Source organism: Lissotriton helveticus, chromosome 5_1 (assembly GCF_964261635.1).
Source record: "Lissotriton helveticus chromosome 5_1, aLisHel1.1, whole genome shotgun sequence".
Lineage (NCBI taxonomy): Eukaryota > Metazoa > Chordata > Amphibia > Caudata > Salamandridae > Lissotriton > Lissotriton helveticus.
The window spans coordinates 2,041,449,021-2,041,474,004 of NC_136065.1; the positions used below are offsets into that span (position 1 = coordinate 2,041,449,021).

At 47.9% G+C, this 24,984-nt stretch overlaps 1 protein-coding gene across 1 annotated transcript in view; it reads left to right on the top strand.

Annotated features, from left to right (window-relative positions):
- Window positions 1–19,501, top strand: part of LOC144753962 (LIM/homeobox protein Lhx9-like) — a 70,755-nt gene extending 51,254 nt beyond the window's left edge. Inside the window, exon 5 of the mRNA XM_078641482.1 lies at window positions 17,990–19,501. Within this exon, the coding sequence (XP_078497608.1) occupies window positions 17,990–18,265 (276 nt within the window). The 3' untranslated portion in view covers window positions 18,266–19,501. The remainder of the gene's footprint in view (window positions 1–17,989) is intronic.
- Window positions 19,502–24,984: the final 5,483 nt, after the last annotated feature.

Genomic DNA, 24,984 nt, shown 5'->3' on the forward strand with positions numbered 1-24,984 from the left:
TGTCCTCAGAAGCGCCAAAGGAGGCCGCTCTCTCCAATCCTGGTGCTGCTTTCATTTTGCATGACAGCAGCGTCAGGACTGGTTAGTGCAGTTTCCTGGGCCCTGCTTTGGAGCCTGCCTGCCTGGAGAAGACCGGAGCAAAGAGGAGACCGCGCCAGGAAGATAGGTGTAGTTATTTTTGTACTTTTTTTATTATATTTTTCTTCCACTCACCCTCCGTACATGCCAGCCGCCACTGAACCCGGAAGTACCTGCCTCACAGCAGTGGCGCCCAATCCTTTTGCTTTGGCTCTCACTACGGAGCGTACAGTCATGGCCCACCCTTTGGTTAGTGTGTGGATTTCGTTTTTTCACTTCTTAGCTGCACCCCTCCCCCTCCCCCTCACCACCCCACACTCGGCTATCTCCTGTCTGTGATGTTGCTGACTCCCTTCCTACCTGTGCAGCAGGCAGTGCCAGTCACCTGCCCATAAATGGCCTCTCTTGCTGTCAGTGCATGCACGTGCTGGGGTCCTGGGCAGTAGTGCTGCAAGGATGCCATGGGAGCTGTGCAAACAGGGGAGATGGCCCATTTAACTGCTCTATGGGTAGTAAAATATAGCAATTACCAGCGTTCAATGGGGCCCTAAGGGCTCAGGGCACTGCTGCCTCTGAACAGGTTCACCCCTGCTCCCGAGTTTAGCATTGCTTGCCCAGTACTGTTGTTCCACCTCTACCTTGACAGCTGTACCACGGCCTAGCTCCAGCTCAAGCCCTGCTCGGTCTCCAGTTTACCCTGCTCGGCTCCCCGGAGGGTTTTGTAACCCCTCTCTGAAGACATCCGATAAGCCTGCTGTCCTTGGGGTGTCTGAGTGAGAGGCCAGCAGGCCTGATGACGCAGTTTCAGCAGAGAGGCCATGACACCCTTTGCCTCTCCATGACCCCAGGGAGATGGGGGCGTTCTGGGCCTTGTGAACATGGAGATGTGAAGGGCTTAAAAATACTATGAGAGCGTCATCATTTACAGAGAAACCTACTTGAGACATAAATTCTCGTCTCTTGACGTTTATCGCACATGACCACATGTTGTGAAGCAGCGCACACGTGCCTGGCACGTGAGGCCGGAAACGCGCCAGGGGCGCCGACTTTGGTGCTGAAGACCAGGGTTCGAGCCTCGGGGTCGCGTCCACATCCTGTGATTCTGGGCAAATCACTTAATCTCCCCGTGCCTGAATGTGTAATGTAAATACTGTGCTAATGTAAAGCGCTCCAATACCTTCGGATCTAGTTCGTGCATAAATATGCACACAAAAAAGGCACCGGATCGAGCGCCAGACCTCGTGCCTGAGCGATAACAATACTTTCAGAAGAAAAACAACTTTCTTCACTGTAGGAACAGGTGCAGGAAGGGGCGGTGGCAGGCCCGGCTCCAGGAATTTATATTTGGGTGGGCCACTGCGGGCTCGATTTGTCGCATATATGTCTAGGCAGGCCTGCTTCAGGGCCCTCCTTTATCTCTTCTTACTCTTGCAAGGCCCAGTAAAACGCACTCTTTTCCAAGTCTCTTTCTAAATATTATCACTCTCAAAAAGTGTTATTTCCATGAAATGTTCCTTTGATGGGAAGAGGAGGTTTCTGAGGTGGGAGTATCAGGCAAGTGACACTTCTCGGGTTCCCTATGTGCGAGCCTTCAGGGAGAATCCCTCTTCATTACTACCTCCACCTGACCCCGTACTCTGCAACGCACACACTCCCTCACAGGCTTGATTATCCACTACTCCTCTCCAGTGCACCTTATCGCACAGCTGACCTTGGGCCCCAGCCCCATATAAGGCACCATCATGCACCACTTTCATTTTCCCGGTAAAAACATTAGTAAAATCGCCTTCAAACTTAAAACATTGAATATAGCAGTAAATATAATTAGCATGCACTTTTAAAGTATGTTCCTTATGACCCGACTACTAATTAAATAAACAAAAACAGAAAGGCCATGACAGGGCCAGCTTTAGCGCTGATGCGAAAGTCTTTTTTGGCGCCACACCAATAACCTCTTTCTCCATAAATACCTTTACTTCCACCCTCCCCCTTATTTCTACCTAGCTCCCCCCTCCAACCCATGACCTGTTCCTTGGATTCCCTCACTGCCACCCTCCACCAGTACCCTTCATCGCTCCGAAGGCCCCTCCCCTCATGACCTTCTCCTCAGACTCCTCACTACCACCCTCCAACAGTGCCCCTCATCGCTCCATAGCCCCGCCCCCTATTGACCTCCACCTCGGACTCCCTCACTGCCACCCTCCACCAGTGCCCCTCATCTCTGTGTAGCCCCCCAGCCCATGACCACCTCCTCAGACTCACTCACTACCACCTCTACCAGTGCCCCTTATCTCTTCCTAGCTCCTCCCTCCACCCCATGACCTCTTCCTCAGATTCCCTCACTGTCACCTTCCAACAGTGCCCCTCATCGCTCCATAGTCCCTCCCACTACCTCCTCCTCGGATTCCCTCACTGCCACCCTCCACCAGTGCCCCTCATCTTTACTTAGCCCCTCTCTCATTTGCATTTAATTTGTTGTATAGCACTACTCATATCAGTGTAGTGTATGTTAGTACTTTACACCACACACATTATCCAGAGACAATGAATCATACAAGTATGTAAATCAGTCCACAGGGAATGTCACATAAGCCAATGAGGATTTCAAGGTGTATGAATCACATGTCATCCATACTGGTGGGCAGTATATTTTAAGAGGGTTTGGTCTGTGGAAACACAACCTTAGGATTTAAAGAGTATTCCATGGGGTCAGCTTTACTGATAAAAATGTATATCTGCCCCAAAATACTCATTTTAGCAACATTAGACTAAGGAAAGACTGAAGAAGTTCTAACTATATCACAAAACCTAAAAAAAGGGAAGTTCTAACTATACCATTCATGTTTGTATGCAGCTCTGGTGACAGTTCATTGGTCACTGTCCTATGTTAGTATAGTAACTTCTGAACTGCAAGTAACACAAGGACCTCTGTGAAAAAGGCAGTAACCCACTGAGCTAACCACATAAAATACAGTTCATCTGCATTTAAAAAACTACTAACAGACAAATGATTGCTCTCCAGCAGGATCATTAATCACCAGCGTTATTTAGGCATTTTGTATTGTCTTGTTGTCCTGCATCAGCCATGATAATGATAAAAACTGTTCAAATGAAGCAAACAAGAAGTATGTGCCCTGCTGGGCCTGTGCAGATTTAAAAAACAAAAACAAATAGTAACACATTCTCTTACCTACTCCATAAAACAAGCTTTGTGTCACAGCCCAATGTGATAAGCAGCTGCAGGGGTCAGGAAAGGTGAATAAGAATAAACAAACTTCTTTTCTCCTGCAAGGCATTGAAAAAGAAATAACTACACATCACAGCAGGAGGCAAAGGTGACCGTTCCGCCTTTCCCCAGTAGAGAAGAAGGGGTGAAAAAATAAACAAAGCCTCGTTAACATGTAAATGGTCTTTTAAAGACCTGTGAAGTACTAGGGTGAGGCTGCGATAATCTCTCAAACTGTCTGTGTGTGTGTGTGCGCCGGGAAGCTGTCTCAGCCCGGGTGCACACACACACACATACACACACAGACAGCCCTTTCAGCTCAATGCCCTTGCGCGCCTCCCTTCAAGCCCTCACTGCGAGGGCCAAGGCTCCTGTTTGGGTGGGCCAGGTGTAGGAAGGTGGCTACCTGACTATGGTTACCCCAGATTTTTTGCCTGTGTTTAGCTGGTTTTTTGACTTAGTTGACCTGGTTCCCTGCTAATCAGGGCCCCAGGCCATCTGCTCTCTCTGTAAAATGGATTCCATGTACCCTAGGTACATACCAATTGGAAATGGACTCCTTGTCAGCCCCTGTAGAATGCACTATAGGTGCACAGGGCACAGGAGCCACTAAGGCCTACCAGGGGCTGCAGCATATCTTTTGCCACCCCTGGCTGGTTCTTAAATTGACACAACTGGCTGATCACTCAGCTGGGGTAAGGTGGTGTACACACCCCTTGCTTAGATATAGTATACCTATGTCTAAACCTATATCTGGACACATGTAAACCTGTGAGCCACTCCTATAGACAGGCCTCACCAATCCTGGAGGCTGGGTGCATGGTTTTTATGTGAGATGGAGCTCTAGCATGAGCTGAGCCTGTCTGCAGCCGTCGGGAACAAATCCCTAAGCTGTTTCAGGATAATGCCATACCATATACTATTAAGTGCCTTATAATCCTCGCGGTTATTTAGCAACTTTGGTTTGGCTTTATCAAAACATGTCGTGTAAGGTGTCATACGCTTTGGAATACCATCCCCTCGCCAGTTCTGGCGACGGGGATGGCATTCCACCCCTCTAGAGGGGTAAGACATGTTACTTTGCTTTAATGCGGTTGATTTCTCCAAAGGCCTTAAGATCCACAAAATGGATGCCTCTGCCACAGACAAATGTCTGGACCCCTGGAGCTGACCGAAACCCAGTCAAGGGGGTCCTGGACAAAGGGTTTCCTGTCACAGGAGGGTGTCACCGCCCTCCAGACAGGAGATAGTGTATTGTAGCAGGGAGGTTTGAAAGAAACCAGACACTGCCTGGGGCGCACAAGGCTGCCCCTTGCATAATCCGGCCAAACCGGTTCTGGGGCACTCCAGCCCTCGTGCCAGGGCGGCCTGGATCAAAGGAAGGGGGTGTATCCACCCACTTCCTGGGTCCCACCCATAGGAGGGGACCTAGCAGGTAATCACGCCCACCAGATTCGAATAAGAGTGGGAGGAGTGCCAATGGACATCAGATTTCCTGGAAGAAACATTTGAAACGATATTCTGGACCCTTCGCCCTCCATCTCAACGTGGAAGCCCGAAGAATCTCCCTTGTGGTCAAGGAGTGACCACCCTGCAGCAGCAGGCACCATCCAGCCCTCGACGTCTACTTAGTTGCAGTTCCCGCCGGAACTCGAGCGACTGAGATCGACGAGATCAAGCCTGCCCAGCTTCTAACAGCCCGATCCACAGTCCCTGCAAAGCTGAGACCCGTGGAGGCGACCGGAAGCGTGGGGCACGCCATCTTGAAGTGACCACGAGACGCTGACCGTGCAGCCCACGAGTGACCCTCGAAGCTGTACACCGGGGTTTGAGAAGCCCCCACCCTGAGCTACTCCTGAGCCGAAGTTCAGCCCTCCACACTCGACGAGTGCTGCGTGGGGCCCTTTGGCACGATTTGGCTCAACGCGTTGGCCCGGTCACTTGCCAGCTGGCTTGTGGTCCCTGTGCCGACGAACTACAAAAGAAGACTCGTGATTCTGGTTGCTCCAGATCCACACCAGCTCCCCTGAAAGGGAGCCCCGACTCTGACCTTCCTGGTCCGAGTGAGACGCCATCTTCCAATCCCGCGTGGATTGCTCTTACCAAGGCTTGTTTGCTCCAAACCGGAAGCCGACTGCACCGACGGTGAGAGCCTGCGTGGGACAGATCGTGACCTGCTCCTGGACGTCGCAGATGCCCCAGAGCCCACGTGACAGCGAAGAGAAGCGCCTCGACGACCACCTGATTGCGCCCGACATTGCCTGGTTCCGTCCTGGTTCCACCCTGGTCACTGCTGAGTGACCCAGACTCTGTCCCCTCTGCTTTCAGGTACTCTACAACTTGAGTCCACCCTTGGACTCCACCGGACACTTCGTCTTCCCCCTGCCTGCAGCCCTTTCAGCTTCAAGCACCAAGAGCCTGCGTGTCAAAACCCGACGCCACTTCGACCCTGTGCACCCACTTCCTGTGGGTGAGGTAACTTTGCTCCGCCGGTGTTCCCACACTGGTGCACACCTCTAGGGTCTGTGTGTTAAGTTTTGTTCCTCTAGGTTCAGCGGAAGTGTCCTTAAACTTTAACTATTTGACTTTTACGCACCATTGGTTAACATTGGTGCATGCGTGCGCTTTCCGCACATCTCCCGAATCCCGAGGGCCATTCCCGACTTCAGCATTGCTTGTCCTGACTGCTCCCAGCGATTCCCTAGGCCCTAGGCCTAACCACTGTTCGAGTGGCCTCTCTTATACCACTTGTTTAGTATATGGTTTGAGTGGCCCCCTGCCCTCATCCATAATTGTGCAACTTTGTATGTTTAAACAGTGCTTTTGATTTAACGCTTGTGCCCCTTTATTCATAAAGAATACTGGGGATTGTTTTTAGTAATAAACACATATATTTTTATAATATATACTTGTGTGGTGTCCTTTCATTTGGTATTACAGGATTGTATGTGGTAAAACAGCTCGCTTAACACGACCTCTTAAGTTAAGCCTTTAGGCTGCTTAGTCCATGCTACCACTAGGATAGCTTGTCTAATAAGGTTGACTTACAACCAGACACCATAAGGGGATTGTTTGGTCAGGTAGTAGGTGGTTCCAGAATTGGAAACATCCCCTACCAGGCCAACTTCTCACATTGGTGAGCAGCGGTGCGGATTTGAGCTTGCTGTTGTTTTACCATTGCAATCTTTATATCAAATTGAAAGATCACATCAAGTACCTCTAGGTACATATAAAATCAAAAGCTTAGCATATTAAGTTCTACTGAACTTAGTAGTTGTAGGTTGAAGGGAGTAGCACACCCCTGACTACAACTCACTAGCAAGGTCCAGTAGGAAAACACTTAGTGTAGGTAAGTGCACCACTTACACCTCACTAGTAACCATGTCTGACACAGGAAAGGCCTCAGGGTCTAGTCCTGTGACAGTTGACCCTACCCAGGCAACTTCTGGATATGACAAACTAACCCGCAGAGACTTGATTGTCTTGTGCAAAGCAAGAGGGTTAAAAAGGGGCAGAAGCCCCACCTGCCTAATCCTGGTAGAACTCCTAGAACAGGATGACTTAGAGAAGGCAAAAGCAGCTTCCCTAGATACAGGAACTGGAGGGAACCCCCCTGCAGTTGATCCCCCTGAAGAGGAGGATGATGATGACTTGGATGAGGACTCAGAGGTTGAGGACTTAGAAGTACAGGATCAGGGTAGCCAGGTTCCAGTTGGTAGGCTTAGCCAGGCCAACTTGGACCTACTGGGGAATGGAGAGGGCCAGCACCTCCCCAGAACCCAACATATGATTCTCCCAGGCAACAGAAGAGTGAGATCTCCCTCAGGGGACTCTCATCTTTCTAGTGCCTCCAGAGAATCAGAGAGAGGCATGAGTGCTTCTCAGAAAGCTGAGCATAGGGCTAGAATGAGGGCTGTCAGACTCCAGATAGAGAGAGAGGAGGTAGCCCTGAGTCAAGCTAAGCTTACCTTAGCTCAAGCTAAACTTGCCTTGGCAAGAGAGCAGAAATTGTGTGGCTTAGATGCCACTGGTGGCAGCAATATTCCAAAAGAGAAACCCAGGTCCTATGATAGTAGAAACCTGACAAAGATTGTGCCCCCCTTCAAAGAAGGGGATGACATCCACAAATGGATGACTGCTCTTGAGAGAGCCTGCATGGTACAGCAGGTTCCTGAGGAACAGTGGGCAGCAATCTTATGGTACTCCTTTTCAGAGAAAGGGAGAGATAAGCTCCTCACTGTTAGACATGAGGATGCAAACAATTACAAAGTCCTGAAGAGTGTTCTGATAGATGGGTTTGGCTTAACCACTGAACAGTACAGGTTGAAGTTCAGAGACACCCAGAAGACACAGACTCAGGACTGGACTGATTTTGTAGATTGTGCTACTAAGGCTCTGGAGGGTTGGCTACATGGCAGCAAAGTACATGACTTTACAGGATTGTATAATTTGATTATGAGGGAGCAGATCCTAAGTAATTGTCAGAACCAGCTCTTACACCAGCACCTGGTAGACTCTGATCTGACCTCTCCCCAAGAATTGGGAAAGAAGGCAGACAAATGGGTCAGAACCAGGATTAGGCCTAAGAATCAGGACAGTAACCAGAAGAAGGAGTCTACCAAGCCTCAAGATAAGGGTGGGGATAAAAGTAAAGAAAAGACTTCCCCAGGGCCCCAAAACTCCAAGGATGGGGGTGGGTCCCAAGACACTTCTTCAACTGAGAAAAAGCCTTATTGTTATGCCTGTAAACAGGTGGGGCATTACAAAACAGATAACTGTTGTCCCAAGAATAACAATAAAGAAAATATACCTCCAAAGCCAGCTTCAACACCTCCTGTTACTGTCAGCAGTAATCCCCCAGGAAGTGGGAGCACATCCAGGAATCTGGGTGGGTTTACTTTTGGAAATCAGGTGGACCCTGGCCTATCCAGGTCCCCATCACCCAATGATCTTGTTTATGAGACTGGCATGGGGTTTGCCAACTTCTCTGCTTGCCCAAATACTTTGAGTAAGTATAGACAAGAACCCATCATCAATGGTTTAAGAGTTGAAGCTTTTAGAGACACAGGGGCTAGCATCACCATGGTGGCTGATGGCATAGTCCCCTCTAAGCAACTTTTACCTGGTGCCACATACCAGGTAATAAACATTGATGGCATCCAAACAAATCATCCCATGGCAGTAGTAAGTCTCAGCTGGGGAGGTGTCACTGGCCCAAAGAGAGTGGCAGTGTCACCAAACTTGCCTGTGGACTGTCTACTGGGTAATGATTTAGAAATCTCAGCCTGGGCTGAGGTTGAACAGGAAACCCATTCTAGAATGGTGAATTCCCATGGAAAGGTTAATGAGGCTGTACTGGCTACAGCCCCAATCCAAGATGTCCTTCCTGAAAAGGTTGGTAGGGCTGAGAAACTCTCTGCCCCATCTTTAGTAAAAGCTCTTCCTGAACAGAATAGCAAAGCTGTTATGATAACAGCAGAAACCCAAACTGAGTCTCCTCCTGAAAAGGTTGGTGGGGCTGTGATGGCCACAGCCCAAACTCAAACTGACATGTGTGTTGTGAAACCTGAAATGATGGATAACTCCACACAAACTGAGAGCATGGAGGAGGAAGAGAAATCTCCCCCTCACCAGACTTTAGGACAGGATCAGCCTCCTCAGGGAACTGATCTTACCCCTGATGAAGGAGCTGCCCCAGAGGTGGTTGGGCCTAGCCTGACAGAACCTCTGATGTCAGTGGACCCTTCTCAGGTGGGACCCAGTCTGGAGCAGGTAACCTGCCCCTCTCTCCCTTGCCTTAGCCAGCCCAGGGCTGCAGAGGACAAGAAGGACAGTGAGACCCAGAGGGCCCCCTGTCAAATAAAGCACCCCCATCAAAAGATTAGGTGCACCAAAACTAGTAGCCCTAGTAAGGTGAAAACTTTAAAAACTCCTGAGGGAGCCCCCTTAAAAACAGTTAGGGACCTCCCCCAGATGGATTCTGTTGGGCACAGCCAAACCTGGGACCCAAAGGGCCCAAACCTGAACTGTCCCTCCAGCAAGCCAAACAGAGGGACCCAGCCTCCAGCTTTAGGTAGCCAGAGGTTGACCCTGAGAGCACAGTGCAACTCAGTTAAAGAAAGAAAGGCACACATGGTGGAAGATAATTGGAGGAAGCTAAGCCCTAAATTAGTAGAGCCTCACTTCAATACTCCATATCCAAACCAGCCTTTAACTTTGCATAAACACACCCAAGGTAGTGATTCCCTATGGTGGAGACCCTCTAATACCCAAAGGGTGAGGGACTGCTTAGTGGACCATGAGACAGGGGGTACCCATGCTAGTGCAGGTACTTCCTTATATGGCCACTCAGGCAATATAGGCTTACCTGGCCAAGGATAGCCTTATCTCCTTTCGTTTGGGGGGGGGTTATGTAGGAAGGTGGCTACCTGACTATGGTTACCCCAGATTTTTTGCCTGTGTTTAGCTGGTTTTTTGACTTAGTTGACCTGGTTCCCTGCTAATCAGGGCCCCAGGCCATCTGCTCTCTCTGTAAAATGGATTCCATGTACCCTAGGTACATACCAATTGGAAATGGACTCCTTGTCAGCCCCTGTAGAATGCACTATAGGTGCACAGGGCACAGGAGCCACTAAGGCCTACCAGGGGCTGCAGCATATCTTTTGCCACCCCTGGCTGGTTCTTAAATTGACACAACTGGCTGATCACTCAGCTGGGGTAAGGTGGTGTACACACCCCTTGCTTAGATATAGTATACCTATGTCTAAACCTATATCTGGACACATGTAAACCTGTGAGCCACTCCTATAGACAGGCCTCACCAATCCTGGAGGCTGGGTGCATGGTTTTTATGTGAGATGGAGCTCTAGCATGAGCTGAGCCTGTCTGCAGCCGTCGGGAACAAATCCCTAAGCTGTTTCAGGATAATGCCATACCATATACTATTAAGTGCCTTATAATCCTCGCGGTTATTTAGCAACTTTGGTTTGGCTTTATCAAAACATGTCGTGTAAGGTGTCATACGCTTTGGAATACCATCCCCTCGCCAGTTCTGGCGACGGGGATGGCATTCCACCCCTCTAGAGGGGTAAGACATGTTACTTTGCTTTAATGCGGTTGATTTCTCCAAAGGCCTTAAGATCCACAAAATGGATGCCTCTGCCACAGACAAATGTCTGGACCCCTGGAGCTGACCGAAACCCAGTCAAGGGGGTCCTGGACAAAGGGTTTCCTGTCACAGGAGGGTGTCACCGCCCTCCAGACAGGAGATAGTGTATTGTAGCAGGGAGGTTTGAAAGAAACCAGACACTGCCTGGGGCGCACAAGGCTGCCCCTTGCATAATCCGGCCAAACCGGTTCTGGGGCACTCCAGCCCTCGTGCCAGGGCGGCCTGGATCAAAGGAAGGGGGTGTATCCACCCACTTCCTGGGTCCCACCCATAGGAGGGGACCTAGCAGGTAATCACGCCCACCAGATTCGAATAAGAGTGGGAGGAGTGCCAATGGACATCAGATTTCCTGGAAGAAACATTTGAAACGATATTCTGGACCCTTCGCCCTCCATCTCAACGTGGAAGCCCGAAGAATCTCCCTTGTGGTCAAGGAGTGACCACCCTGCAGCAGCAGGCACCATCCAGCCCTCGACGTCTACTTAGTTGCAGTTCCCGCCGGAACTCGAGCGACTGAGATCGACGAGATCAAGCCTGCCCAGCTTCTAACAGCCCGATCCACAGTCCCTGCAAAGCTGAGACCCGTGGAGGCGACCGGAAGCGTGGGGCACGCCATCTTGAAGTGACCACGAGACGCTGACCGTGCAGCCCACGAGTGACCCTCGAAGCTGTACACCGGGGTTTGAGAAGCCCCCACCCTGAGCTACTCCTGAGCCGAAGTTCAGCCCTCCACACTCGACGAGTGCTGCGTGGGGCCCTTTGGCACGATTTGGCTCAACGCGTTGGCCCGGTCACTTGCCAGCTGGCTTGTGGTCCCTGTGCCGACGAACTACAAAAGAAGACTCGTGATTCTGGTTGCTCCAGATCCACACCAGCTCCCCTGAAAGGGAGCCCCGACTCTGACCTTCCTGGTCCGAGTGAGACGCCATCTTCCAATCCCGCGTGGATTGCTCTTACCAAGGCTTGTTTGCTCCAAACCGGAAGCCGACTGCACCGACGGTGAGAGCCTGCGTGGGACAGATCGTGACCTGCTCCTGGACGTCGCAGATGCCCCAGAGCCCACGTGACAGCGAAGAGAAGCGCCTCGACGACCACCTGATTGCGCCCGACATTGCCTGGTTCCGTCCTGGTTCCACCCTGGTCACTGCTGAGTGACCCAGACTCTGTCCCCTCTGCTTTCAGGTACTCTACAACTTGAGTCCACCCTTGGACTCCACCGGACACTTCGTCTTCCCCCTGCCTGCAGCCCTTTCAGCTTCAAGCACCAAGAGCCTGCGTGTCAAAACCCGACGCCACTTCGACCCTGTGCACCCACTTCCTGTGGGTGAGGTAACTTTGCTCCGCCGGTGTTCCCACACTGGTGCACACCTCTAGGGTCTGTGTGTTAAGTTTTGTTCCTCTAGGTTCAGCGGAAGTGTCCTTAAACTTTAACTATTTGACTTTTACGCACCATTGGTTAACATTGGTGCATGCGTGCGCTTTCCGCACATCTCCCGAATCCCGAGGGCCATTCCCGACTTCAGCATTGCTTGTCCTGACTGCTCCCAGCGATTCCCTAGGCCCTAGGCCTAACCACTGTTCGAGTGGCCTCTCTTATACCACTTGTTTAGTATATGGTTTGAGTGGCCCCCTGCCCTCATCCATAATTGTGCAACTTTGTATGTTTAAACAGTGCTTTTGATTTAACGCTTGTGCCCCTTTATTCATAAAGAATACTGGGGATTGTTTTTAGTAATAAACACATATATTTTTATAATATATACTTGTGTGGTGTCCTTTCATTTGGTATTACAGGATTGTATGTGGTAAAACAGCTCGCTTAACACGACCTCTTAAGTTAAGCCTTTAGGCTGCTTAGTCCATGCTACCACTAGGATAGCTTGTCTAATAAGGTTGACTTACAACCAGACACCATAAGGGGATTGTTTGGTCAGGTAGTAGGTGGTTCCAGAATTGGAAACATCCCCTACCAGGCCAACTTCTCACACCAGGCTTATGTTTGGGTGGGCCTGGCCCACCCGGCCCACCCGCTAGAACCGGGCCTGGGCGGTGGGAGTACAAAGCAAGGATGCTGGTGCAGCCGAACCCTAAAGCATTTTACAGACGTTATTTCCGGCCAGTAAAATTGGATTTGGTGGTCCCTTAGCTGGGAAATCCGGGAGTGTAAACACTGGGGGGGAGGGGAGATATTTACAATGTCTGGCGCATCTCTGCAAATCAGCAGGGATGCGCCAGAACAGATGCGACACGCAAAACCACCCTTGCGCCACCATGGATGCGCCGCATTTACAATGCGGGGCGCCGTGGTGCTAGGATAGGTAGATGCGTGTCGTATCTGCTGGCGTAAGGTTGGCGCAGTGCTGGAGTCGTGTCGCGGGCGTGACACAACTCCAGCACTGTTCCAAACCGACCTATCTTTAACATTGTGTGTCACACCTTGCACCTGCTTCGGGCAGGCGCAAAGTTTTGACGCAGCGGCGTCGGAAAAATTAGAGTGCAATCTTGTAGATTTCACTCAGGCACTTTTCCAAGGCTTTCCTGTGACGGTACGCCCACACTGCAACGGTACGCCAACATTATACCTGACGTCAGCTATAATGTGGCATAGGGGTTTTCGGCGTGACGCATCTCCCTAGATGCATCACTTTGTAAATCCGTTGCAGCGTGGCGCTTGCTTTATGCCGCCGCTGCGTGACATACGTGACTCAGCAGCGGCGCAAATTTGTCGCACGGGGCTCGTAAATCTGCCCCCGAGACTTTTGTGATCAGACGGAGCGGAGTTCCGCTCACACCCGACTAATAAAGAGGGCCAAAGTGTCTTCCATTCTATCTAGCCTTCCTTATCAGCAGAAGAGCAGGTACACGAGCCAAGCCCTAAAAGTTTGCTGCTGTGTATATCATAACTCGGGCATCACCTAAAATATGTTACAGTCTCCTCAAAACTCAAAAAGTGTATTTCTTTAACGTGCATGCTCTTTATATCAATATGTCACGTTACTCCACTGCATTCACAACTACATGATAAAAGTGATAGAGTTTAGACATGAACTCAGAACCATTTATGCCCCCACACTGGTGACAGTACCATTAGTGAACTAAGAGGCAAGGCAGTTGAAATGTGAACCATGTATGTGGTTCAGATTCTTGTAGATAAACCATAATTAAATTCCATTAAATAAAACACAATATGGTTGTATGCATTTGAAGGTGCTTTCTTGTGCGATAATGAAGAAAGGGAGGATCAATTCAATAAATGTTTTGCCTAACATCACACAATTTAAGCGGGAAAGTCGGGATTAATCCAGGTTTTCCGACTTCACTCAGTACAAAGCAGCCCTAAATGGATATATGTGTCTTCTTGTTACATCAGTTATTTATGCTTTATTTTTACCTTTTTGTGCATGAGGGTACAGCAAGGTTGGCAGGCAAAAGCCACGTTAAAGATTGTCTCGTTATTGGCTTGAGGTTGCAACTGGACTCCAAGTTGACCCAGGCATCTTACGCGAGTGTGAATTAGGAAAGTAGAAATGAAGGGCCTTTTTTTTGTAATTTTGAAGTGTAGTGGAAACAAATATTTCAATACTGCCAAAACATATCAATGCACAAGGTGATGAGATTATCACACATTATTGTTTGTGCAAGGAAAAGCTGTATGTTTGTGCAAATGTAATGGTCATTTCAGTTGGAAATGTGTTGTCTGTTATGGTGCTGCGCTATCACACCATGCATACTACTCCACTCCACTTTGCACTACTCCACTCTACAACACTCTACACCACTTCACTCTACAACACTCTCCTTCACTCTATGCCCTTCCACTCTACACCATCCCACTTCATTCTATGACTCTCCACTTTATTCAACGACACTGTACTCCACTCTAGGCCCCTCCACTCTAAGAAACTCTACATGTCATTCCACTCAACTCTACGCCCCTCCACTCTAAGATACTCTACAACATGTCATGCCACTCCACTCTACACCACTCCACTCCATGTCATTCTAACCCACTCCACTCTACCCCAACCCACTCCACTCCAATCTACCTCAATTCTTTCCACTCCACTCTACCCCAACCCACTCCACTCCAATCTACCTCAATTCTTTCCACTCCACTCTACCCCAACCCACTCCACTCCAATCTACCTCAATTCTTTCCACTCCAATCTACATCAACCCACTTCACTTCACTGCAATCTACCCCAATCTACTTCACTACAATTTACTCCACTCCAGTCTACCCGACTGCACCCAATCTACCTCACTCCAATCCATCCAATCTACGCCACCCCACTCAACTCCACTCCAATCTACTCCACTCCAGTCTACCCCACTCCACTCAATCTATCCCGGTCTACGCCATTCCATTCCAATCTACCCCACACCAATCAAGCCCTCTCCACTCCAATCTACAGCCCTCCAATATACCCCATCCCACTCCACTATAACCCACTCCAATATATCCCACTCCATTCTACCTCAATCTACCCCTCTCCACTCCAGTCTACCCCACTCCACTCTACCCCAATCTGCCTCAACCCATTCCAATCTACCCTACACCAATCTACACCCCTCCAATCTACCCCAATCTACCCCACCCCACCCCACCCTTATCTAACCCACTCCACTCCAATCTACCCCACTCCACTCCACCCCAATCTACCACTCTCCACATCGTTCCAATCTACACTATTCTATTCTATCACACTCCACTCAAATCTACCCACTCCACTCTACCCCATTCTACTCCAATCTATTCCATTCTAATATACTCTATCCACCCCAATGTACCCCACTGTACACCACACTCCAATCTACTCCCCTATCCCAATCTACCCCACAACACTCTACCCTACTCCACTCTAATCTACCTGACTCCACTCCACTTCAATCTATCCCACTCCAATTTATCTCACTCCATTGTGCCCCACTCCACTGCAATCTACCCCATTCCATTCCAATCTACCCTACTCTAATCCACCCAATCTATCGCACTCCAACCTACCACATTCCTCCCCAATCTACCCCACTCCACTTCAATCCACCTCCTTTTCTTCAGCATGTACTTGCTTCTGTTGAAATGACATCCTGCCCTCTACGTTCTCCCTGTTGTTTCTAGGTAGCCATGCCCTCCAGATCCTTTCTCCCTGGTTTTGGGGTAAGCCTATCTGTGCTGGAGGGGGGGGGGTCAGTTGGCAGAGTGGGTTCTTACTGAATCCAGTCCTCTTGGTAGAAGCCTTAATCCTGGGTTCAAGCATATGCTAATTCCTATGACCTCCTCCTACTACTGCCCCAACTAGTAGCTAACAATGCTGACGAACAGAGCAGATATTCCACAAAGACTGATCGTTGCCCCCACAAGACAAATTCCCTGCTTTGTAGGTGGATTACTGCATCCATACACTCTAGTGTCTTATCACTTTGACATGAAATATGGTTTACAAAGACTTATCTAAAGCCAAAGTTGACATTTTCCAATGTGCAATTGTGCATGGCCCACTCCATTCCAATCTACCCCAATCCACTCCAGTCTACCCCACTCCACCCCCTCTAACCCAATCTACCCCGCCCCACTCAAATCTATCCCAGTCAACTCCAATCTACCCCATTCTACTCCACTCCAATCTACTCCACTGTACTTCACTTCAGTCTACCCCACTGCAATCTACCCCGTTCTACCAGACCCTACCCTAGTCTAGCCCACTCCACTGTGCCCCACTCCACTCTACCTCAGTCTATATCCCTCCAATCTACCCCACCCCACTCCACACTACTAACTTTGAGCCATGTTGAACAGCAGCCAGAATGGTGTAAAACATGGCTAAACAATAGCTCTTGCATAAGTAAGACCTATTGGCTTTGCCAATACTTGTGAAACTTGGTACATTCCCGAGTGAACCTGCAGAGGCTCCGTAGTGTCACTTCCTGATCACTTTAAAGTGGCCATACGTCCAGTGCGGGACGACTCTGAGCGCTGCCTGTCTGATTGCTTCCAGTTTCCCGTCCGGCTGATGTGGACTCACATGTACTGCCAAACGACACAGTAACGTTTGGATCATGGCCTTTTGTTCAACCAAGATGAGAAGAATTAGGTGTATCCGTTACTTTTATGGCTCACGGAATGTAGGCACTCGGAAGATCAGGCGTAGAGGTAGAGCTTCTCCACTACTAGCGTGTTGCTTGATGCTTCATATGGTAGTAACATATCTGTGGTGTGTGGATTGCATGTGTCTGTGTGTGAAGGAGTTGTGAGGCGTGCTTACTGCGGGTGTGTTGTGTGCTGGTGACAAATCTCTCCCTTCACTGTGTTTGCTGCTTCCACTAGTGATGACATGGGGCAGCTTTCCAGGATGTCATGCTGGTTGGAGGGACATCTCTAGCTTGGGTGCAGTCGTACACCTTTAGCAAAAATGTGCCTGTCAATTATCACAGGTCGTATGGTGTGCGAGGGTACAATAACAAAACTATTTTGTTTCTTGATTTCCAAATGTCATCGTTACTTTTTTCGCAGCATTTGTTGATATCTCCCGTAATATCTCCTTCCTCTGCAAGCGGGCTGAAGTCAGATTCTCAATCTAGGATTGTCTGTAAATAATTATTTTGCATCAAGAGTGCTTTTCAGCCAAAAGCTTAGTAACTAATAGATTTGTGCTAGCCCCAAACATGGCTCTTAAGTCTTCTGAGCCCTCTAATCAAGCACCCCTCAACCGTCGACCAGAGCCCCATAGCTGGTTCCTCATCTGCCCCACCCAGTATTTTTAGGGCCAGGACACTATCGAGTAGCCGTGCGCTTTACAAGTCCCTAATAACATAACATAACATAACAAGTCCCTAATAACATAACAAAGAGCCGTTCTAAGATAACACACCTCTAGAAAGCCTCACGTCATCGCCCAGATACCTTTCCATAGAAAAAGAATTCATCCGTGTGTTCCTAACATGTCCATCGGATTCCACCTCCACATAAGACATAACACACCTGTGAGATCCTCCTCCACCTGGTTTCCACATCAGAGCCCTGCTTCTGTAGACCACCTTCACAAAAGCTCTTCCTCAATCCCCCCTTTGTACACAAACCGACAACTACAATAAGTCATTGGATGACAATCTGTTCCAATGGGACACATTTAGGAACAATGCAGTTTGTAGTGTGCCAGCCACACATTTCTCAAAGTAATAAAAAGAGCATGTGAGTGAATAGGGTGGGGGAGGGGTCTGTCCTAACCCTGCCTATTGGGATCATGAAAACAGGACAGTTCGATGTGGCTCGCTGGGGTTGCATGAAACTTGATTTGATGTTTGGGAGAACAGGGAGGAGCTGGAAAGTTGGTGGGGGAGGGTGGGGCAGTTACCCTACTGTAGGCAAGCCACCATAGCAAAGAAAGGGATAGATTAGAAATGCATGATGTCTGCCCCAGGGATCTGGATTGCATAATTATAATGATTTCTCCATGTGTGCATGGGACTCTCATGTTCGTTTCCAGAGGGATGGGTATTGTTGATAAAACTGTCCATAGGTTTGGTTTCAGAACGCCCGGGCGAAGCTGCGGAAGAATCTGTCGCAGGAGGGAAGCCCAGAGATGGGGTGCTCAGCCGACACTCCAGAAGATCACCAGCCCTCACCAGAGTCACCCCTGGAGACATTCAGCCAGAGCCCGGAGCACATCTTCTCGCTACAGGACTTCTCTACCCCGTATCCCACCCTCCCCAAGGCTTCCTTCGCGCCCATGATGCCCATCTACCTGAACTATGGGCTAAAGGAGGCTGGTCCGAGTCCACCGCCCTACTGCTAGGTCAGGCAGGGGCGGTGGCTGGTGTCAGGATGCACATGCAGTGTCCCAGACTTTGAAGACATCACAATTGCACTTGGATTTGTGTTTTTTGACAGTTGTGTAGCAGAATCACTGGAGGCCTTTTGTTCACAGGTGATTGGTAGCATATGTAAACCTAAGACTTTTAGGTGTGGTTTGTGGCCGCAGTTAGGAGCAAATCACCCTCATCATGGCTACAACAGGTAAGAAGAGGCCAGGGGCTGCCATTGGCCTAGCCTGGACATGTTACGGAATGTGACCTGTAGACTCAGGGATTTGGTGTATTCAGTTTTGAAGCAATACGTCATGACATATTTTTCTCAGCCGAATGTTTTCTGTGATCAAAATCACTGTGATTGTTTTAAAAAAAAAGTTCTGTTTTAATATTATTTTTTTTTTTTAATTCTCTTGTTTATAGAGCCTGGACGGGACCTTGTTTTTTCCCCCTGCATGGTAGGCTTGCCCACTGCCTGCTCTTCCACTCCATCTTAACTCTTATTTTCCTATTTAGGTCTGGCGTCAGCTAACATCTTTAGATTTTACTAAAATTATATGTATAATATACTTATTTATAGGGGTTCTCAGTCCTCTTCGCCCACTGGTTGTTATTTTGCCATTCATGTTCTTCTTCAGTCTGCTACCGCAATGGGCAGTGGGTCAGCTCACTTCGGCGATTAGATAAATTGACTGTGAGTGACTTGTTTTTCACATCCACACACAAAGTAGTTCCCTTAAGTGCCAGGGACTACTATGGCAATGTGTATTTTGGTAACTCAAAAAACATTTTGCTTATAGACGTTTTTTCTATTGTTTTTTAGAATGACTAGGGCCAGCAGTTCCTCCAACAATAACGTTTTTAAAGAATCATGATGAAATAAGCATTGGCAAAGCAAAAAAGCTGACGGTCGATGCCAGACCCTTTGACTTTGCCAATAGGCTTCTTGCCCTCTAGCTGCTTTCTCCCTAGTTTTGGGGGAAGCCTGTCTCTGCCGGGGGAGATAGTTGACGGAGTCAGTTCTAACTGAAGCCCTCGTGATATGTAGCCTTAATCATGGGCCCAAACATATGCTCAGTCCTACTACTGCCCCACCTTAGTTTAGTTACTGTTCGTGATGAACAGAGCAGATGTTCCAGAAAGGCTGATTGTTGCCCCCGCTTCGGATATATGACATTACAACGCATGCTTTTACCACGCATGCTTTTACATCGCATACCATTACAACGCATAGCACTTTGGGGTGCTGGATAGTGAATAGTTTAATTTACTATTCCAACTCCAGTCCCCATGGATAGTAGGGAAGGTGTTGGATAGTAAATTAAATCTATTCCCTATCCTAGAGCGCCCCCCAGCGCAATGCGTTGTAATGGTTTGTGTTGTAAAAGTTGTGATGTAAAAGCACTGCGTGGTAAAAGTTGCGTTGTACAGGATGTTTCCCCCCCCCCCCCTCCTCATAGACACATTCCCTGCTTTGTAGGTGGATCACTGAACCCATACACACTAGTGCCTTATGACTGTTGACGTGAAATAGGGTTTACGAATACTGTTCTAGACTCAAAGTTGAGATTTTCCAATGTGCAAGTGTGCATGGCACTGGTGTCGAATTACTTTAGGGCATGAGTTATAGTTACTTGAGATAACAATAACTGGTGAATTTCTGTGGTTTTGTTACTTTAAAATGGTATGTTTTAACTGACCTTTTCACCTAACTATTACGTCCCTTTAATATTTGTTTATTTCAGTGATTAGAGATATATATACATACTCACACATATACAATTAAGGTTAATTCACTTAAATACTTTAAAAACTAGCTTACTTATGATGTAAACTACTGTAAGGTAAGTGCATCTGCAGTAAGTACTGCAGATGTACTTACCTGTGACGTAATGTTGCACAATGTAAAAAATGCAAAGTAATGGTAACATACCACGTGGAATCCTTCTGTGTTTGTCAAAACATAGAAATGCATATTGGAAAAGTATGTTTTCAGGTAAATCCTCTGCTAGACAGCGCACACTTGACAGTGCAAGACAGCCTTTAAGGCCGCCACCGAAGGGGAAGACCGCGGCAGCAGTCCAGTCGTAATACATAGTGCTCTGCTCGCGCAATATAGCGCAACAAAGTTGGTTGCTGTGCTACATTGTAGTACATCTACACTAATGCTTGCACTAATACATAGATGTCATATAAAGGCAAAGGTCTGACATTGAAACACCAGGACCTATTTTCATCTTTGCTTTGGGTGTTGATATGTGGATCTACAAGCAAGCGAGGAGTTGCAGGTCACCTGTATTGAACTACCCTGAGAAAACTCAAATTCTCAATACATTCATTTGAAAACATTAAATACAGATAGTAACATAAGGTATAGCTGTTGCTTCTCATTCATCAAGTCAACAAGTAATGTGATCTTTTTTTCTAATTTAAAGCATACTTGAAAATGTTTACCCTCAATCGCAATTTACAAATCTGAGATTTTCTGAATAGTGGAAATAACTAATCTTCTCTAGGTTTAGCAGTGATATTGCAAAATATTACCCCCACTTCCAGGACCCAAATGCCAGCGACCAGGAAGAAGGAATGAATTGGACCATACCCATGCTCAGGTTCTAGCACATGTCCCCCGCTGTCAGCAGTCTGCATATGCTTTCTTAGGATCACTTTTAGAAATATCTTCAAACAAACATGGAGGCATTGGGAGTCATGGGGCTTTACAAGGGTTAAGCCCCTCAATATTCTAATCCCAGAAGAGGCAAATCATTCTCATAATGCCTTGCTCCATGGTGGCCATTTTGAGCTCATCTTTATCCACATTGTATGTGAGGGTCTGAGAACAGAGTCTCTGAATGTTTGAAGTTTCCATGAACATTTCTATAATCTCTTGCCATCCTCAATGCCTTTAGATTTTTTGATGTTTTCCTGGGTTAGGCCAGAGGACGTCGAGGTATCACTCATTGTCGAATCGGTGCTTGGCTGGCCTCGCTGTGGCCATAAAGTCATCACAGTCAGGAGAGCTGTAGCTTCTGCTAGGCAAGGAGCTGATTGGCTATCAACTCCCTAGACATTGACAGCTGTAGCTTCTTCTAAGCAAATAGGTGATTGACTGTGGATTCCCTACGTCATGGACAGCTGTAGCTTCTGCTAAGTAAGAAGCTGATTGGCTGTCAAAGCTAGTTGAGGATTCAGTAGCTGTGCACAGAACAGTAAGTCATCAATAAAGCCCCTGCATTATTTGTGATTGGTCAGTGAGGCTACCGTCTCAAATTCCATCATGGTACTAAGCTCTTTGTCGGCTTTTGTACTTCAGTAGCATTGACCCTCCCATCCTTCTCAAGGCTGCTCCATTTGGTGTTCTCCGGTTCCTTCTTAGGCCTCTTGTTCAGGAACAACGTAAGTCAGTAAGTCCAGTAGTCCAGGCCAGGGGAACTGCTCAGGGTGCCTTTGTATAACTTTCTTGCTGATATTTATAACTGGTATTTATAGCGATTACATCCATTTTATATCACTGCGTTACATGTCTAAGTATTGGTAAACTGTAAATAAACATTATTATTTCCTTGACCAGCGTGGAGTGCTCTTCTCTTCCCATCATGTCAGCAAGGCAGAATGTGAGTATGAATGTGTGTGGGTCAATGTGAACAGCAGGGGGTGCTGTGGAGCTGAGAGGGGCTTTTGTACTTCACTATCACGGGGCGCAGCAGCTGAGGTTTGATGAGCATTGAAGGTGCCACGAATGGGCTTATAATGTAATTAAACAGCTCAGGGCCTTCAGATGAGGTTTGAGGTGCACTGACAGAGCTAGGAGCTGGCTTATATTGTAATTAAATAGATCAGGCCCTTCTAGTGCCTAATTTGAGCCGGAGGTTTCCAGTGCTCAGTACTCAGTGCTCATCAACACTAGCGCTTTTCATGAGCACCAATTAAGAAAACATTCATTTATGAGGAGATTAAATGATTTGCCCAGGATGTTGAGCTGACGCCAAGACTTGAACCCCAGCTCCAAAGTCAGCAGCTCTGGCCATTACACCACATCCTCCCCCAACCAACTTTCACAGTTAGTAGTTGGTTCTGTTTAAGGCGGCGCTAACAGGAGAAATGGGGTGGTGCAAGCTGCCTCCTGATGAGAGGCTCGGCACTTATTTTTTTACAAATTAACCACTGGGCCTTCAGATGAGATTTGAGGTGCACTGATAGAGCTAGCTGCACGCTTACATAATTAAATAACACGTGGTAATGAAGGCGATTTTTGAGGTGCATTGGCAGAGCTCTACATCCGCAATAATCTATAGGTCAAATTCCATCTAAAGACATGCATTTTAATGTGTGAGGTGCATTGGCAGAGCTCTACGTCCGCCATAATCTATAGGTCAAATTCCAGCTAACTACATGCATTTTAATGTGTGAATGCTTTTATAGTCAAAACCATGGTCAAATGATGGAACAGAAAGTTTCTCTCCATGGCTGAACTGAGAGTGTCTCTCTGTGGTCGATCAGAGTGCCTATCCATGGGTGATCAGATATTGTATATCCGTGGTTGATGAGAGAGTGTCTATCCATGGTTGAACAGAGAGTGCCTGTCTGTGGTTGAACAGAGAGTGTCTGTCCATGGTTGGACAGGGGGTGTCGGTCCGTAGTTGAACAGAGAGTGTCTATCCGTGGTTGAACCAAGAGTGTGAATCCATGATTGAACAGAAAGTGTCTATCCATGGCTGGTCAGAGAGTGTCTATCCGTGGTTGAACAGAGAATGTGTATCCATGGTTGAGCAGTGTGTCTATCCGTGGTTGAACAGAAAGTGTCTGTCGATGGTTGAACATAGAGTGTGCATCCATGGTTGGACAGAAGGTGTCTATCCACGGTTGAACATAGAGGGACTATTCATGGTTGAACAGAGAGTGTCTATCCGTGGTTGAACCAAGAGTGTGAATCCATGATTGAACAGAGAGTGTCTATCCATGGCTGGTCAGAGAGTGTCTATCCGTGGTTGAACAGAGAATGTGTATCCATGGTTGAACAGCGTGTCTATCCGTGGTTGAACAGAAAGTGTCTGTCGATGGTTGAACATAGAGTGTGCATCCATGGTTGGACAGAAGGTGTCTATCCACGGTTGAACTTAGAGGGACTATTCATGGTTGAACAGAGAGTGTCTATCAGTGGTTGAACAGAGAGTGTGTATCCATGGATGAACAGAGAGTCTATATCCGTGGTTGAAGAGAGAGTCTCTCTCTGTGGTTGAACAGAGAGTTTCTATCTGTTGTTGAACAGAGAGTGTCTGTCCGTGGTTGAACAGGGAGTGTCGATTTGTGGCTGAACAGAGTGTGTCTGTCCGTGGTTGAACCAAGAGTGTGAACCCATGGTAGAACAAAAAGTGTCTATCCATGGTTGATCAGAGAGTGTTGATCCCTGGTTGAACAGAGTGTCTATCCATGGTTGAAAAAAGAGTGTTCTGTAGTTCCTATAGTACCCATGCAGGACCTGCTCGTTTGGATAACATAAACTGTGGGATTGGTGGCAGACTGGTTCCGTACACCCCCACCAAGAAATGTTAGCCTATTTGCATTTAGCTAGCTCACAGTGCCACTAGTGTCTCCTCTTATCGGGGAGAGATCCGTTTCTGGCAACCTTAGAACATGACATCCCTGATCCCTCAAGATCGTGGAAACAATGTACTACTTTTCGCTCAGTCACTCGTGCACATTTAGTTTATCTTAGAGATACACAGAATAAACAGTCTGGGCGTCTCAAAAAGGATTTATTGAACAGTTGTTATTCTTGTGTAAAATATATGAGCTGCAACAACCATTAGACAGATTGAGCTTGGTACACCTCCTTCTCCCGCTGACCGTGTGAAGAGTCTCGGGGTCATTATTGACTCCGGCCTCACTCTCAAGGCCCAGGTGAGCGCAGTAACATCTTCCTATATGTTCCAGCTATACAGGATTCGGAAGGTTGCCCACTTCCTAACCCCTGAAGCACTGCTACAAGTCATCATAGCCTTGGTGTTGTCCCGCCTGGACTTTTCAAATTCGATCTATCACGGCCTCCCCAATTCCCTGTTATCCAGGCTACAACTCATCCAGAACCAGGCTGCCAGACTCGCGTTCAATCTTTCCAGATGGCAGTCGGCTCGACCCCTACTGTATCAACTTCACTGGCTTCCAGTCAGTGAAAGAATAGCTTTCAAGGTCCACTGCCTGGTCTTTAAAGCTCTTACCGGCCCATCTCCTGTCTTCCTCAAGTCCCTGATCACTCCCTATTGTCCCTCCCGAGCCCTAAGGTCTACCCATCTTCATCTTTTAGTTGTTCCCCGCGTCAAACTCACTAGATCCGGTGGCCGCAGCTTCTCTCATCTGGCCCCTAAGCTGTGGAACTCTCTCCCTCTCCCCCTCAAGACCTCCTGTTCCCTTCTTGCCTTTAGGAAATCCTTGAAAACTCTGCTTTTCTCCCATTGCTATTAAAATTCTTCTGTTTTAGCTTCAGGATCCTTGCAGCGCCAGGAAACTCACGGTGACAGTGCGCTTAATAAATACCACATAACATAACATAACAGACAGTAGCAGAGATATATGATTAGCAGTACAGTGAATATAAAAGTATAGTACAGTTCTACCATCTGGCAATAAGCATGAATAAATACATGAATATAAAATGCATGATAAAAGTGTGCGTACTCCTACGATGCCTATCTAGATGTACCTAAGT